Source organism: Prosopis cineraria, unplaced genomic scaffold, assembly GCF_029017545.1.
Source record: "Prosopis cineraria cultivar Desert tree isolate PC_DT_omini unplaced genomic scaffold, ASM2901754v1 PC9, whole genome shotgun sequence".
Taxonomy (NCBI): Eukaryota; Viridiplantae; Streptophyta; class Magnoliopsida; order Fabales; family Fabaceae; genus Prosopis; species Prosopis cineraria.
Window position 1 is genome coordinate 11,007,852 of NW_026555340.1, and position 16,004 is coordinate 11,023,855.

The 16,004-nt window shown below is 32.5% G+C and overlaps 1 protein-coding gene across 1 annotated transcript; it reads right to left on the reverse strand.

The window, feature by feature from the left end:
- Positions 1-6,944: 6,944 nt before the first annotated feature.
- Positions 6,945-11,425, reverse strand: LOC129319560 (uncharacterized). The gene is made up of 6 exons (XM_054964663.1): positions 11,407-11,425; positions 9,726-9,850; positions 8,627-8,744; positions 8,376-8,569; positions 8,100-8,285; positions 6,945-7,523 (listed from the first exon to the last, which is right to left on the reverse strand). The coding sequence occupies exons 1-6, from the start codon at positions 11,423-11,425 to the stop codon at positions 6,945-6,947; spliced, it is 1,221 nt and encodes a 406-aa protein (XP_054820638.1).
- Between the last annotated feature and the right edge of the window lie 4,579 nt (positions 11,426-16,004).

Consider the following 16,004-nt stretch of genomic DNA (forward strand, 5'->3'; position numbering starts at 1 on the left):
CCATATCAAATAACCTCTCTCATGACCATACTTATATATATATATATATATATTTTATTACCTCTAACAGAACCTATGGTCTAATAATATTTAACCGATTTCATCCATATGTCTGCACAGCTACCAGCTCTCCAATCATGAGATATAAGAGTTTTTTGATCAAGAGAAGTACTCATCTCATTAAACTAAGAACCAATGTTCAAGAGTAATACAAGGAACAACGTTAAAGGGATAACAAGCAAACGACAACAAAATTTAATCGACATCAATTACATCAGCAGAAGAAGCAGAAGCAAGATGCTGGTTGATAGCTTCCTTCGCATCAGAGGTTAGAATGGATGACAAAGAGAGTGATGGTTCAAAAACCCACCCAATTGGACACATGCTTCCTTAAACGCAACAGCTGCAAGATGATCAGCTGCTCTATTACCATGTCTAGGAGTAAAACAAAGAGAGAACCCAACCTTAGATGCTAGACCAACAACACAATCATGAATGATACTTCTATTTTTCCAATCATATAAATCAGGCTGATTAAGAGCAACACATTTAGACAACAGCATACAATCCGATTAAAAAATGATCTTGTTGTGACCAAGATCAACAGCAAGCATCAAGGCACGTTTCAGAGAGAGCGCCTCTGTCATAAAAGAAGAATGGGATTTAACTTTATCAATGAATCCCCATTTGAAGGAGCAAGCAGCATCTCGACACATAATACCTATAGTAGCATAGTCAACTTTTTATGAAAAAGCAGCATCCACATTAATTTTCAGAGCATCAGCAGGAGGTGGGCTCCATAAACAATCCACAGCTTCATTTAGATTACCAGTATCGTTAACAGGTTCCATAGTAGCAGATAGAAACTCAAAATGGGATGATTTTTTGCTAATTCAATGATTATCTCAGTAGCAGGGTCAGTAAAATTAAACACCTTATCATTTCTTATTTTGAGATCTTATGTTGTGTCCGGTCCCAATTGAAGATTTAAAAATAAAAGTGGAGTGATCTAGATGTCACACCAATTCTTTGACACATTAGTAAAAATATAAAGCCATAATGTATATATGTAGGAACTTTAGGGATTTATTTTTTAATTAATCATTAGAAACTCTAACTATTCACTCTTGAACAGTTAAAATTACAGGAATTAATTTGAAAAATTGAAGTCACAGAGATCGAATAAAAAATCAAGCTAAATATCCTTTTTGGTCAACTTACTGGGCCAAACTCAAGTACTTGTCAAACAGAGATTAATCACATCCTCAGATGGAAAAGGAAACGAAAAAATATTAGTAATCATGGCACCAAATAAATTATCACGATAACAACATTACTCCATCTAAAAAGATAAAAAGGAAGTGTATCAAAACAAAAAAGAAAATAATTAAAAAAAAAAGAAAAAGGAAAATGACAGTAAAATTTCAGATGAAATTTTTTGAAAACTAAGTTGTAAATAAGGAAAATGACAATAAAATCCTACCAAAATATGTAAGTGACAATTAAGTCTCTTGAAATGTCATAATTTTTTTAAAGTTCCTATGTACTTTTTAACATTAATGATTCTAGGTTAATTTACTAAATTGTCCTAATAAAAATAATGGGTCTAACTCTGTTTTTTCAATAACAACTTTTGTTTAAACGATAACAACTTTTTATTCTATAAATTGAAAGAATTGAATAAAAAATCACAACTTTCAACATGAAATTTTTTTTATCATCGAAGTTCAAGTTCTAAAAATAACTAATGATAATTTTTGTTGAAGCAATCATAATTTTTATTATGTGAATTACAAGAATTGAATAAGAAATAACAAGTTTCCATGTGAACTCATTATTTTTTAATTTTAAACAAGGGGAAATTTATTCATTTAACCTAAAATCATTAATGTTAAAAAGATACATAAGGACTTCAAAGGAATTATAACATTTCAAAAGGCCTGATTGTCATTTATATATTTAGGTGAGATTTTATTATCATTTTCCCTTGTAAAAATTGATTTAGACAATTGCCAATTCATAATTACATTTAAAACTTAATTACTCTCTCTAGTCTTATCTATAAGGTGGAATGAATAGATTTTTTTTGTCCTATTTATAAGTCACATTACTGAATTTTTACCACAAATTTCTCCTTTTATCATCTATTAAATTTTGGTTACAGAAAATATATTATTAACATTAATAGGGGTAAATTTGAGAACTTATTACATTTTCAAACAAAGTTAATAAGTTTTAGAGTTTTTCTCAGTTATGGCAAAAAAACTTAGGAGTTAATTACTTATGAATAGTACTATAGATATATATCTTAATTGTAATTGAAACTCATCATGAATTTGTAATTATTTAAATCAACATTTGCATCTAATTTTTTTCAGCAAGTTTGGTTGAGAACCTAATTATCATACTCCTAAAAAGAATTTTTTTTTTGGGGGGGGGTGTGTGGGGGAAGGGTTTCGCATGTAAAAAAGGAAAGTAAAAATTAGAAAATAAGAAGGATATAGCAATGTACCATCAAAGTTTCAGCAGGCGCCACCAACAGTCCCTAAATTCCTAGTCATGTGAATCAAGTTTGATAGATGGAATAAGATGCAGAGCTTTTGGGAAGTTCAGTTTTAAATGAACTTGGCTTCCTACACCAGTTGGATTTGGTCGACAATCTTCTTTATGAATAGGATAATATCCCACATACTCTCGATGACCTTCATCCCACCACCTTAAGCTGAAATCATCTGTTCCATCACTCTCATCATCAGTATGGCAATAATCTTGGAACTCCCAATTTATGCAGAAACCTCCCAATTCATCAGGAAAGATTCTAAACACAACACATATAGCAATTGCCCAGCAACATTCTTCCCCGTCAGGTATGTTTGCCGTTATGGTCACTACTTCACCTGAGGCATTCTTTGTCCGACAATGTTTTCTCTCTTCAAATCAAATTGGGATCTCTAAATTCTTGTTACCGAAAGTGTCAAAATATAGGTGAATTGGACCCTGTAATAAATGTTAAACGCGATCTGCTATTAATTTAATTCTTCAGACATACATATTTTTACTTGGGGAATGACATTTACTTAAGCATTTTCAACACTTATCTTTGATTTTTTTTTTGGTACTAGTAACATGGACGATGAACACTAAAATTTATAAGATGACTAGTGGAAAAACTCAAAAACTGAGAACTAAAAAAAAAAAAAGAGGAAAAAGAGTAAGAAAATACAGAAGATGATTAATTGAAATTCAAAAAATTTCAAGATGCTAAATTGCTATTAAGTTTCTTCAAGAGTTCTCAAATGTCATTTTCTCTCTTTACTTTAATTCATAAAGTATCATCCTCTTTCTTTTATACTTTTTGCCGTTTGTGATCCTTCAAAAGAAGCACACACATGCAAACACACACCCCACATAAATTTTTTTATATTAAAGTAAAGAGAAAATGGTTCCATATATAGACTAAATTCTTACTTTATTCTTAACTTAATATGGTGAGGATAAAGAAATTGTATGGAAAAAATTAAAGAGATAGAGATGAAAACCTTATAGGCATTTGATGCAATGAGATGTTCTAGAGCAGATGAAGGTTCCAAGTAAGGATAATCGTCTTTTCGCTGTACGATGATATCACATGCTCGTATGATAAGATTTGGAGGAAGCTTGGGCATTAAGCCTATTATTGAATCAAGTCTTGAGAACAATACAAATCTAAATATTTGAGATTTATTACATGAATTATGGAGGAAGGAACTTCGGTGATTTTCATTCGATTCACATCAATGAAGTATAGATTTCTCATGTTTTCTCCAAACTCTGGGAGCTTCTCAAGATTTGAGCGTCTACCAAGAATAAGCACCTCTAGACTATCCATTTCCATATTGTTAGGTTTAGTATCTTAATTCATATATGATCGAATACGATAGAATAAAGTAATATGTGCGTACCTGAAGAATCCATGATCGCTTACTAGAGATACCTTAATCATCTCGAGTGTAGACAGATGTACAACCCACTAGAGCCTAGAGTTTTTCAGAGAATGCAGAGATAATGGAGTAGAAGAAAATGTATTGAGTGTTTGCAGTTATCGACTGATCGACTTATAAGGATTAGATCAGTAACCGCTTTATTGAATAATTAAATAATTATATTCCATTATCTTTAACTCAGTCAGTTAAGAGATAGGGAATAACTAATGACTATTGGGTTATGGGTTGGGCTTCTGCCCATTGGGCTCACTTGTATGGTCTACCTATCACAGTCCACACAAGATCATAAACAACAATTTGTTTGGGCTTATTAATTAATGTTAATCTATAAATAAATATTCCAACAATCTCCCACTTGGATTGCATTAATTAAGCAAGTAGTATAAACAAGCCACATACAAAATTCAAAAAATGAAACTCCACAAAATCACTGGATGCTATGGGGAAACAAGTAATATAATGTCTCATAATCTGAATAAAATATGAAATTTTATTTCAAACACAGCATTGTAAGATAACAACATAAATCACTGATTCCTATTGGGAAACAAGTGACATGCATAGCATATTACAATAGAATTATTGAATCTTATGGGCATACAAATGATATAGACGCATCTAACTAAACTGAATATAACTCACAGAAGAAAACAAAGCCTAACGAGAAATTGCAATACAAAAGATTCTCAGACTCCCACTAAACTAAGGCATCAAAAGAATTCACAATACCTATACAAGTTACATGATTTTTAAAAACTTCTACAGGTAAGCCCTTGGTTAGATGATTTGCAAGCATCTGTGTACCAAAAATGTGTACGATATGGGTTTGAGACTCAGCAATTTTCTCTTTCACAAACATAAGTTTACAAAATGCTTTGTACGACTGGAATTTTTGTGATTATTAGCATAGTATATGTTAGATTTGTTATCACAGTAAATGGTTAGAGGACGTGATATTGAATCAACTAGGCACATGCCAGATATCAACTTCCTCAACCATATAGCTTGATGTGTAGTCTCAAAACAAGCAATATACTCAGCTTCCATAGATGAAACTATTGTAAGTGTCAGTTTCATACTTTTTCAAGAAACAGCTCCTCCAAACAACATGAAAATGTAGCCGATCATGGATTTACAATCATCCAGACAAGAGGAAAAATTTAAATCTAAAAAGCCAACAATTTTAAGATTTTTTGATCCCTTAAAGTCATAATTAGAATACCCAACAACCTTAAGAGAATTTGACCTTCTGTAGGTCAATATATAATTCTTTGTACCTTGAAGATAACTCATAACTTTCTTAGTAGCCTTCCAATGATCCGGACTTGGATCATTTAAGTATCAACCCAATACTCCAATGGCAAAGGCTATATCTAGTCAAGTACACACTTGAATGTACATAAGGTTGCCAATAGCAGAAGCGTATGATATCTTTTTCATTTTAGCCCTTTTCTTATCATTCTTGGGACACTGTAACTCTAACAATAGTTCACCTTTCTGTACAGGAGTAGGTGAGAGAGAACATGAATCCATTTTGAATTTCTTAAGTACCCGTTTAATACAAGTGGTTTATGATAAATCAAGAATACCACGAGATCTGTCATGATGAATCTGTATCCTAAGAATAAAGGAAGCTTCACCCATGTCCTTCATGTCAAAATGCCTAGACAATAGATATTTTATCTCATTGAGGAAATCTATTGAATTGCTGGCTAACAAGATATCATCAACATAGAGAACAAGAATGGCAAAATTATTCCTATCAAACTTTTGATAGATACACTGATATGAGACATTCTCAACAAAATCGAGCGAGGTGATTACTTCATTAAACTTCAAATACCATTGCCTAGAGGCCTATTTTAGCCTCTAGATGGATCTCTTCAATCTACACATTAGATGTTCTTTACCAAATTCAACAAAACCTTCAAGTTATGTCATGTAGACTTCTTCATATAAATCACCATTGAAGAATGTAGTCTTGACATCCATCTGGTGAAGGTCAAGATCAAACTGTGCAACTAAAGCCATTAGCACTCTAAAAGCATCTTTAGTGGATACCGGAGAGAAGGTCTTTGTGTAATCAATACCTTCTTTATGGTTGTAGCCTTTAGCTACAAGTTTGGTTTTGTATATATTAATTTCACCTGTAGCTCCTCATTTTATTTTAAAGACCTATTTGCAACCCACTGGCTTAAAAACCTTTAATAGCTTTACAAGCTCCCATACATGATTGTGGTATATAAAGGCAATTTCTTCACTCATAGCCTTCAACCATTCAGAAAAATGTGAGCTAGAAATAGCCTCTTGATAAGATATCGAGTCTAAACTATCAATAGCATCTGAATCAAATTCTTGCAAATACACCATGTAATCATCTGGAATAGCAGACCCGCAAACCTTTGGGATTGTCTTGGTTCAACAACTAAATCCTCATCACCCTTTAAAGGTAGTTCATCTTTAGCTTCATACTAATCCACGGCATTATTTCTATCAACATGAGGGGTTCTCATGATAGGCATAGGAAAAATACTGCTTTCATCATGTAAAGTGATATGCCTAGGCACAAAGCTCCCACTATCTAAGGCATCTTTGAAGAAATAAGCTTGATTAGATTCAATAACCCTGGTAGTATGATTTAGACAATAGAATCTGTACCCATAAGATCCGATGCAATAGCCGACAAAGAAATCATCAACAGTTTTAGTATCAAGCTTTATCTATTATGGATTGCAAGGTTTTACCTGTGCTTTACAACCCCAAACTCGCATATGCTTCAGCGCAGGAGTCCTTCTAAAATACAACTCATATAGAGTCTTTGAAACTGACTTGCTAGGAACTTGATTCAAAATATAAACAATAGTTTTAAGTGCATCACCCCACAAGAATTCTGGCAGTGAGGAGTGACTAATCATGCTTCTAACCATATCCATTATGATTATGCCTTTTTGCAACCCTATTCTATTGCGGGGTGCTAGGCATAGTATACTGAGCTTCAATGCCATGCTCTTGAAGGTACAAAGCGAATGGCCCAGGGTTCCTGCCAGTCTCAGTACATCTCCTATAAAATTCTCCTCCTCTATCAAATCTCACATATTTGATCAACTTCCTAGATTTCAATTTGACTATTGCCTTAAGGGTCTTGAATGCATTAAAAGACTTGCCCTTTTCACGTAAGAATTCAATCCATCCATGATGAGAGTAATCATCTATGAAGGTGATAAAATATCTAAAACTACCTATAGCTAGAGGTGTAATAGGTCCACAGATATTAGTATGGATTAGGTCTAAGCTATTTTCAGATCTCTTTGCCCCTTTGATTCTAGCTCTAGCAGGGAATTTTGCCTTTATATAGTCAACACAAGTCTCAAAATCTGAGAAATCAAGGTCTTGTAAGGAACCTTGCTTGGCCACGTGCTCCAATTTCTCTCTAGAGATATGACCTAAATGACGATGCCATAACATAAAGGAATTATCATTAGGCCTTTGACATTTATGCCCAATGGCAGCATTAATATGGAGATTAGGAAGTTCAAGTGACTAATCATTCAATCAATATAAACCATATATCAAAGAAGTACAACCAACATTAATGGAATCAAAACAAATATTAATTTTTCCATTTCCTTGGAAGAATGAATGGCCACAAATATCCAATGCAGAAGTTGAAATTAAATTCCTCTTCTCAGAAGGTACATAAACAACATTGTTCAAATTTAAAACATGACCAAAATTTAAATATAAAGAAATACTTCCAATACATTCAACTGATGCCTTGCTCCTTGCCATGCTAAAGATTGACCTCTGTGCCTCACTTGGAACCTTTTGGTTTCTTAGCCCCTGTAGAGAATTCACAATATGTAAAGTGGCACCAGAATCTAGCAACTATGAGTTAAAGGAAGTTTTAATGGTGTTAGATTCAAAACAAACTAGAGCTAGAGGGGTAATTTGAAGAATTATACCTTCACTTTCTTATTTATTCTTCAGTTTGAAGCAATTAGCTTTAATGTGACCTAGTTTCTTATAATAATTGCATAACCCTTTAAACGATTTCTTCCTCAGCTTCTCACTCTTATCACTATCCTTTTTAAAAGTTAGATTATTAGACTTTGAGACCTCATGCTTCTTCCCCTTTTCCTTATACAACCCTCTAGATTTGCTGCTAGAGCTATGAGAAACATAGTTTACTGAGTGAGAGGAATTCTTCTTTATAGCTTCCTCTTCTTGAGTGACTATTGATATCATCTGGTAGACAGAAAATTTAGCTTCTTGTGAGTTGTATGAAGTCCTAAAGAATGCATACTATGATGGCAGTGATTGAAGAACACAGTAAACTAAGGTACTTTTTCCTAAATCAATCCCATATGACTTAAGCTTGTTGTAGTAATGAACAAGCTTTAGAATATGCTCCTTGACATTAGAAACTCTGTCATATCGAGTATTTTTAAGAACTGACAAATAATAGTTCTTTTGAGTCTTGTCAAGTTTCTTGTATTTGTTACCAACAGCTTTCAAGTATTCCACTGTAGTATCCTTTTCAGGAATGCTGTCCCTAATTCCCTTTTCAATTGTGTATTTGGTGATTGCTAGACAAATCCGATTGGACTCACTCCATTATTTATAGAAGGCCATTTCAGAAGTACTGGACTCAAAAGAGAGATCCACAGGCTTGGGTTCTCTTAGAGCTAAATCTTTTTCAGAAATGGTAAGATACATATTCAGGGACTCTTTCCAATCATCATAGTTAGTCCCATTGAGAGCCTTCAAAAAGGATAGTTGCACAAAAGCAGAAACTGAAATTGCAAAACAGAAAATGGAAAATATTAATTATGCGTACACAATATAATTATAAAACAAAATTCTCCAACAAGCGATTATCAATTATGCAACTATAATCATGCACCAAGAAGGCTCAAATACCATAAAGATTTAGCTTATACAAAAGTTCATACAAAATAATGGTTTAAACATTTCCATACCTATAGGGTACAACAAATATCTAACATATTAAAGAAGTGCTATTAGCCTATGCTCAAAACCAACCATCAAAATCACATTAATAATGTCATATCTATAGGGTATATCCATTATCAATGCTACAAGATCCTAAGCATCATCAATAATTCACAAAGTCATAAATTTTATGACCTTAGGATCAAATAAAATAATTTCAAAAGTCCTTGAGGTCTTTTAGGAATTAGGGAATAAATTTAGGACTTAAGTGAAATTTTGAAAGGTGATCAGGGGTAAATAGGTAATTCTGGAAGAGATTTGGGTCAAAATTGTAATTCTAGAAGTTAAGGGACTATAGTGTAATCTCTAAAACATTATGGGGTCACGATGTAAATCCTAAAATTTATGGGCCAAAGGAGGTAATATAAACTGGGCCGAAACACAATTAATGTAAATAGCAATTTTTTTATGAATAGTACCACTGGGCCGAAATTAAGGCCCAATACTTTTAAGTGAAACAATCCGTTTCACTTCTGGCCTAATTTCCTCATCTGTTGCCCTTTTTTAAAGGATCTGGGCCTATATGAAAACTGGGCCTATAACCTGTTGAACCGGATCCCTAGGATCTAATTCTTGACCCTGTTCCTAGCTCTCCTAGAGCTGTGAGCTAAAAGCGCCATGGGGGAGACGCCGTCACCTAGACAGCCATAACGTCGGTATGAACTTGCAGCCTAACAGCTAAGCTGTTCGTCCAGGGAGGAGTAACGTCGTGAGTTAGGGGAAGGAGACGATGCTGGCATCCAGGGAGCTGTAATCAACCACAACGTCTCCAACTTCTACGGTGATAGGAACTAGAGAACTCTTATAGCTGCCACCTCTGGCGAAGCAAAAGTCCTCTCCGACAACTCTATAACCTGCAGTGTGACTCATAAGGCTAGGAGAGTGGCGCCACCAACCATAGAGATTCCAATAACTTTAAACAACAGTGAACACGACCACTATAGCCGCTAACAAGGGCATTTTTTTATTCTGGCAACAGCACAGTAACTTAAAGAAGCATATGATCCTAGAGATTGATTAAAAAAATCATAAGTAAATAGATTCATATACATAAACCAATGGGAGGATAACGCTACACAGTTTCTTCACATATGTAACACGATTCAAAATTCTCAAATCCAACAATAAGAAGAGTAAGAAACTGAAACATATTATCTAAAAAATCATCATGAATTTCTATTAACATATTTTATATACATAAACAGAATTAAGATATATATAAATTTAAAATTTGTAACCAGGTTCTAATGCCACGTGTTAGATTTAGTATCTCAATTCATATATGATCGAATACGATAGAATAAAGTAATATGTGTGTATCTAAAGAATCCATGATTGCTTACTAAAGATACCTTGATCACCTCGAGTGTAGACAGACGCACAACTCACTAGACCCTAGAGTTTTTCAAAGAATGCAGAGATAATGGAGTAGAAGAAAATGTATTGTGTGTTTGCGGTTATTGATTAATTGACTTATAAGGATCATATTAGTAACCACTTTATTAAATAATTAAATAATTATATTTCATTATTTCTGACTCAGTTAATTAAGAGATAGGGAATAACTGACGGCTACTGGGTGGTGGGTTGGGCCTCTGCCCATTGGGTCACTAGTGCAAAATAAAATTTTAATGACACGTTTTTCACTGCAGTTTCTTAAAAACCTGTGGCAATATATGAGCAAGTGGCTTTTTGTAATTAAATGCTTAAAGTATTCCATTTATAACCACAGTCCTATGATTAAGTGTCACCATAAATGTAATTAGTTAAAGTAAATTATTAGTCAATTTTTTATTGCCTAAATGTAATTAATTTAAAAAATAACTATAATAAATTAAATTATTAATTATAATATTAATTTTTTATTAATAAAGTAATATTTAAGACAAATTAATTTACCTAAAATAAGAAATACTTAATGAACATAATTTATTAGAATTAGATTATTAATTACTAAATTTTATTTTAATTTATTAAAATTAAATTTTAATAAATAATTTACTTATTTATATCTTAATTAAGACATTTTGAATTCAAATGGTTTGAATTTGGACAGCCTCACTAAAAAATTTAAATAATATCTGAATTTCAGACATATTTAATATGTCTGAAATTCACTCATCCTCGCGCCTGTCGCCGAATGTATGTTTGAATTTTAGACATTAATATGTCTAAAATTCAGATAGCTCGTTTCAGCCGCATTCCCTCAGTGCTGCTTCATCTGATTTCACCTATAGCTTCTTTCCCTCAGCTCGTTTCCCTTAGCTCTACCCTTTCTCCTACGCTGCTATCACTACCATCGTCCCTTAGCTCGCTTTTCCTTAGCTCTACTTCTTCTCCAGCTCTACCTGTAGGTTCTAGCCTTGCCGCCCAAGTTACTGTCTCTTCCAAATCATTGCCTTTAGCTCACCTCCAGCTGCATTTCCCATGGCTCGTTTCTTTGCCTCTCTAGCAGCCGCTATCGCCCAGCTGCTGTCTCTTCCAAATTCCGCTGCATAAGGTTTTTTTAGCAATTTTTAGCTATTTTTTACTTAATTATTTATAGCTTCTAATTGTTTTACTATTTTTTATCTCCTTTTCTTACTATTTTTTTCTTTTTAAGTTTATTTGTTGGGATAAATTTTGATTGTTACTAATTATTATTTATTACTTAATTAGTTTGTTTTTTTGATTGCAGCTCACCTCTTGTTACTTTTTAAGTTTTTTCTTTTTAATTTTTTTCTTCAAAGAATTATACTATTGATTGTTAATTAGAGTTGATAATTATTAAAATTTCAATTAAAGTTTACTTAAATTGATCAAGTTGAGGGTTTGGTGCTCAGGAAATCTCAATTTATAAGTTGTTATGCTGCCAATTTTTTTCTCTAAATTTCCATGATATTAATTTCTTTATGTTTAGTGTAATTAATTTCTTTTTAAGTTTGTTTGTTGGGATAAATTGTGAACCCCATTATCTTAAATTATACTATTGATTGTTGATTAGAGTTGATAATTATCAAAATACCAATCGTGATTTACTTAAATTGATCAAATTGAGGGTTTAGTGCCTAAAAAAATCTTAATTTATAAGTTGTTATGTTGTCAATTTTTTTGAAATTTCCATGATATTAATTTCTTTATGTTTAGTATAATTAATTTGAGGTTGAATAATTGATATTTTGTTAAAATTTGTTGAAACTGGCATTTTAGTAATGTTAAATTGATAGAATTGAAGAATTTAGTGTCTCAAAGATCTTGCTTTGTAAATTGTTATGATGCCATAGTTGGATAAGATCTTGCTTTTTTGGAATAGGTAATGATGAACTATAGTTGGATAGATGCTTTGTGAACAAGTGATGAATATGAGAAGGAGGTAGATCAATTTTGAAATTTGCAAAGAACAATGTTCCTAATAATAAAGGATTGTTCTATTGTCCTTGTGTTAAGTGCTTGAATGGGTTACGACAAAGTTCTATAGAGATTAAGGATCACCTAATTTGTTTTGGGTTTCACAAAGCATATAGACAGTTGATATTGCATGGTAAATCTAGAAAACATAGTACACCACAAGTTGAGAATGATAATATGGATTTTAGTGATCAAATAGAGGATATGTTATGTGACATTAGCATTGAAGCTATTGAAAAGGTGCACAAATATGATAGCTTATGCAATGATTCAAAAACTCCTTTATATCCAGGGTGTACAAAATATACACGACTAATAGTGATGTTAAAGTTGTTTAACTTGAAAGCCAGATATGGGTGGAGCAATAAGAGTTTCATAGAGTTGCTTAAATTATTAAAAGAGATGCTTCCAGAGGGTAACACACTTCTTAGTAGTTACTATGAAACCAAAAAAAATTATGTCCAATGGGTTTGAGGTACCAAAAGATACATGCTTGCCCTAATAATTGTATATTGTACAGAAATGATTTTGAAGTATTGGATATGTGCCTAGTTTGTAGGGTATCACGTTACAAAGTAAAAGAAATAGATGGTAGTGATGATTCCATTACTAAGAGGCCTCCAGTGAAGGTATTGTGGTATCTTCCTATAATATTGAGGTTTATGTAATGACCCTAAAATTTAAAAAAAAACAACAAACAAACAACATTTTCCCTAATATTTTAATAAGTTTTATAGCATTAGAAAGGGGTAGTTTATAGGAGATTATGCTAGAACTTTTGTAAGGATCCAGAATCCAAATGTTCTAAGTTAAAGTTTGGTTTTCAGTTATTGAAAAATTTTGTGTCCTTTTTTGTAAATTTTTGTGCCTTTGATTGTAATTTTCTCAGGCTATTTTTATAAATTTTCCCATTTCTTCTTTTACTCTGATTCAGCCCAGTTATACAAATAGAAAATAAAGCTTCGATTTTTCTTTTCTCCACTGCCCTTATACACTTCTCTAGACTTTTATAGTCGGTTTATCTCTTCCATTCTTATCAACTTTCTGAGCTCGCTGTCGGCTGGGGTTTTTTGTCACTGCTGTTGCTTCGTTTGCTGCCATCTTTCCCATTCGTGTTTGCCAGCCATAGGGGAGTGAGCAACTGATTCTTCTTACATCTTATCACGTTGTTTGTGTCAGCAAGAGATTAATTTTAGGGCACAATTGAAATGAGTAAGGAGTTGTGGGAATTGGACTGTAAGATTTTGAAAACTTAGGTAAGTGGATAGCATCCCAACTAATTTATCAATTAATTTTTCTTATTAAATTTTTTTTTGTTACATTAATTATTTTAATAATAATTATGTTGATTAGTAGATACTTTATTAATTAAATTTCTTCATTTTTAAGTTTTAAGATGGTGGTGAAAAATGATTCATCACAGCATATGAATATTTTATCCCTTATGAGATATACTTTTAGGATTAATAAAATTCCTTTTCATTAGCATTGGCAATTTTTGATTATTCAATATATGTAAGCATGAGCATTGGATATGAAATTTTATTTTGGCAAGTTTTAATGCTTAAAAGTATTCATGCGAGTTTGATTTTGAGAATGAGAACTATATCTTAAAAGTGATGATTTTCTCACATGTTTGAAAATGGTTTTAAAAAGGGGACCTTATACAGAACACTGGTTGCTAACGGCAGTTCCATTAGCCCTTGACGCACCATGGTACACCTAGCTAGCAGGGTGTTTATAAGAGGTGCTAGCCCCATGCAATAGCCAACGCATGTGAAATGGAGGGATGGTTATTCATGAGTATCGTACTCACATTTGTTTCGTGGCTTCAAGCTGCGTTTGGTTAGCATTACCCTCATGGACTGTGTGTCCACATTTGTTTTGTGGCTTCGGCCACATTTAGTTACTTACCCTCATGGATTGGTGTGTCCACATTTGTTTTCATGGCATAAGCCGCGTTTGGTTATTTACTCTCATGGACTGTGTGTCCACATTTGTTAATTGTTTTGATAAGTCCCTATAATTATGAATCCAATCATTTGATGATTTCATATTCTATTGGTTTTTATTTAGTAATTTGTTTATAAATATTTATTTCATTTATGTGCTTTCTTTAAATGAAGTGATATTATTATTTACTATGATAATTTAATGATTTGAGATTTTATTTTAAATTTATAGAGCCATTTTATTATGAAGTTTATTAAATTTTTACGAAAATTTTGTCTATTTAACTTACATAACTATTTCAAACTTTTCATTTTATTTATGTTCTAATGTTTATTGTTGGGTACCTTAGCTGACGTTCATCTTCCTGCTGATCCTTGAACACTTATAGACAAGTGGAGGGTTGATTGAAATTTTTCTTTTGATGTAATTATAAATGTTTATATATCTTATTTTTATTTTTGAAAAGCACAATTAGATGCTCTACATAAGCTAGAACTAGGACTTTTATTTTTATACATTTGCTGTCTTTCGACCGGAAGGAGCTAGGCTCCTGATTTATTTGATATTTTGACTACATCTATGTGTTGTAGAAATTTTGAGAGATTTTAATTACAGGAGGAGTTTTGTTGAAATTTTTATAAACATGTTGAAACTTTGTTATAATTATTAGTGTCAAAAGTATTTATAATGTCAATATAAATCTAATTTAATTCTAGAAATAGAGTGAATTTACAATTCAAGGTTTATAGGGATGTGTGAAACGGTTCACATCCCGTGTCGATCTCTCTCCAAATTTTAAGGCATGATAGATTGGTTTCAAAGCTTAGGTTTCTACGGTTACATGGAGCAAAGATTCTTCTTTAGAGTCCCAATTATTATCATGCCCAAAAAAAATTAATAATTGAGGCTTCATTGAAGGCCTTTTAGGAAGTCCTAAATAGTTATTCTTGTCCTTATTTATTGTGCTTCTTGTATAACTATTATATGTCAAGTTTATTATCTCTTATGTATTTAGTAAGAATGCCACGTAGACTTCATCCTTTTAGCAAGAGTTCTAGTAGCAGTAGGGCATCAAATATGTCCTCTATTCCACACAATGAATTGCCCCTTCATGGATGAGGGTAGGGTTATAAGCAAGCGAGGATTAGGAGTGGTTGATCCCCTAGGCATATTCAAGAGATTTTATTTGAGGTTGAGTCTTTAAACTGAGTCTTTAAATCCCTAATCTTACGAGGGTACTTCATTGACTATACAAAGGTACTGAAGAGGAAAACTTATAGTATCGTTACAAAAGAGACTACTATAGCAAAGTTGATAGGTTTTATCAAGCTAAATTTCCCTACTTTCTCTAGAACTAATGAAAAAAGGAACCTAGTAGAGTTTCTTGAAAGTATTGAAAAGAGATGCTAAGATTAAAGAATTCTTAAACTTGAGACATATTGGGTCAGTAATAGAATCTGATCGAAAATTTTTAAGACTTTCTTCTTTTGCTTCTCACATAGTGCCTTATGAGAAAGAAAGGATATGTAGATTTATTCATGGTTTGCCTCAGAGATACATGATCTAGTATTTGTCTTGATGAATCTTTTCACTAACTATTCACTGGCTATAGATGCTGTTCTAAGATTGAGTTAAAGCATCAAGAAAATAAGGTGGTTTCTAAGAAAT

Coding starts and splice junctions, on each gene's coding strand:
- LOC129319560 (XM_054964663.1), bottom strand. Junction 8,286..8,375: donor AGGAGCATATTCTAAAGCTT/GTTCATTACTAC, acceptor CTGCCATCATAG/TATGCATTCTTTAGGACTTC. Junction 7,524..8,099: donor AAAAGGGGAAGAAGCATGAG/GTCTCAAAGTCT, acceptor TTGAATGATTAG/TCACTTGAACTTCCTAATCT.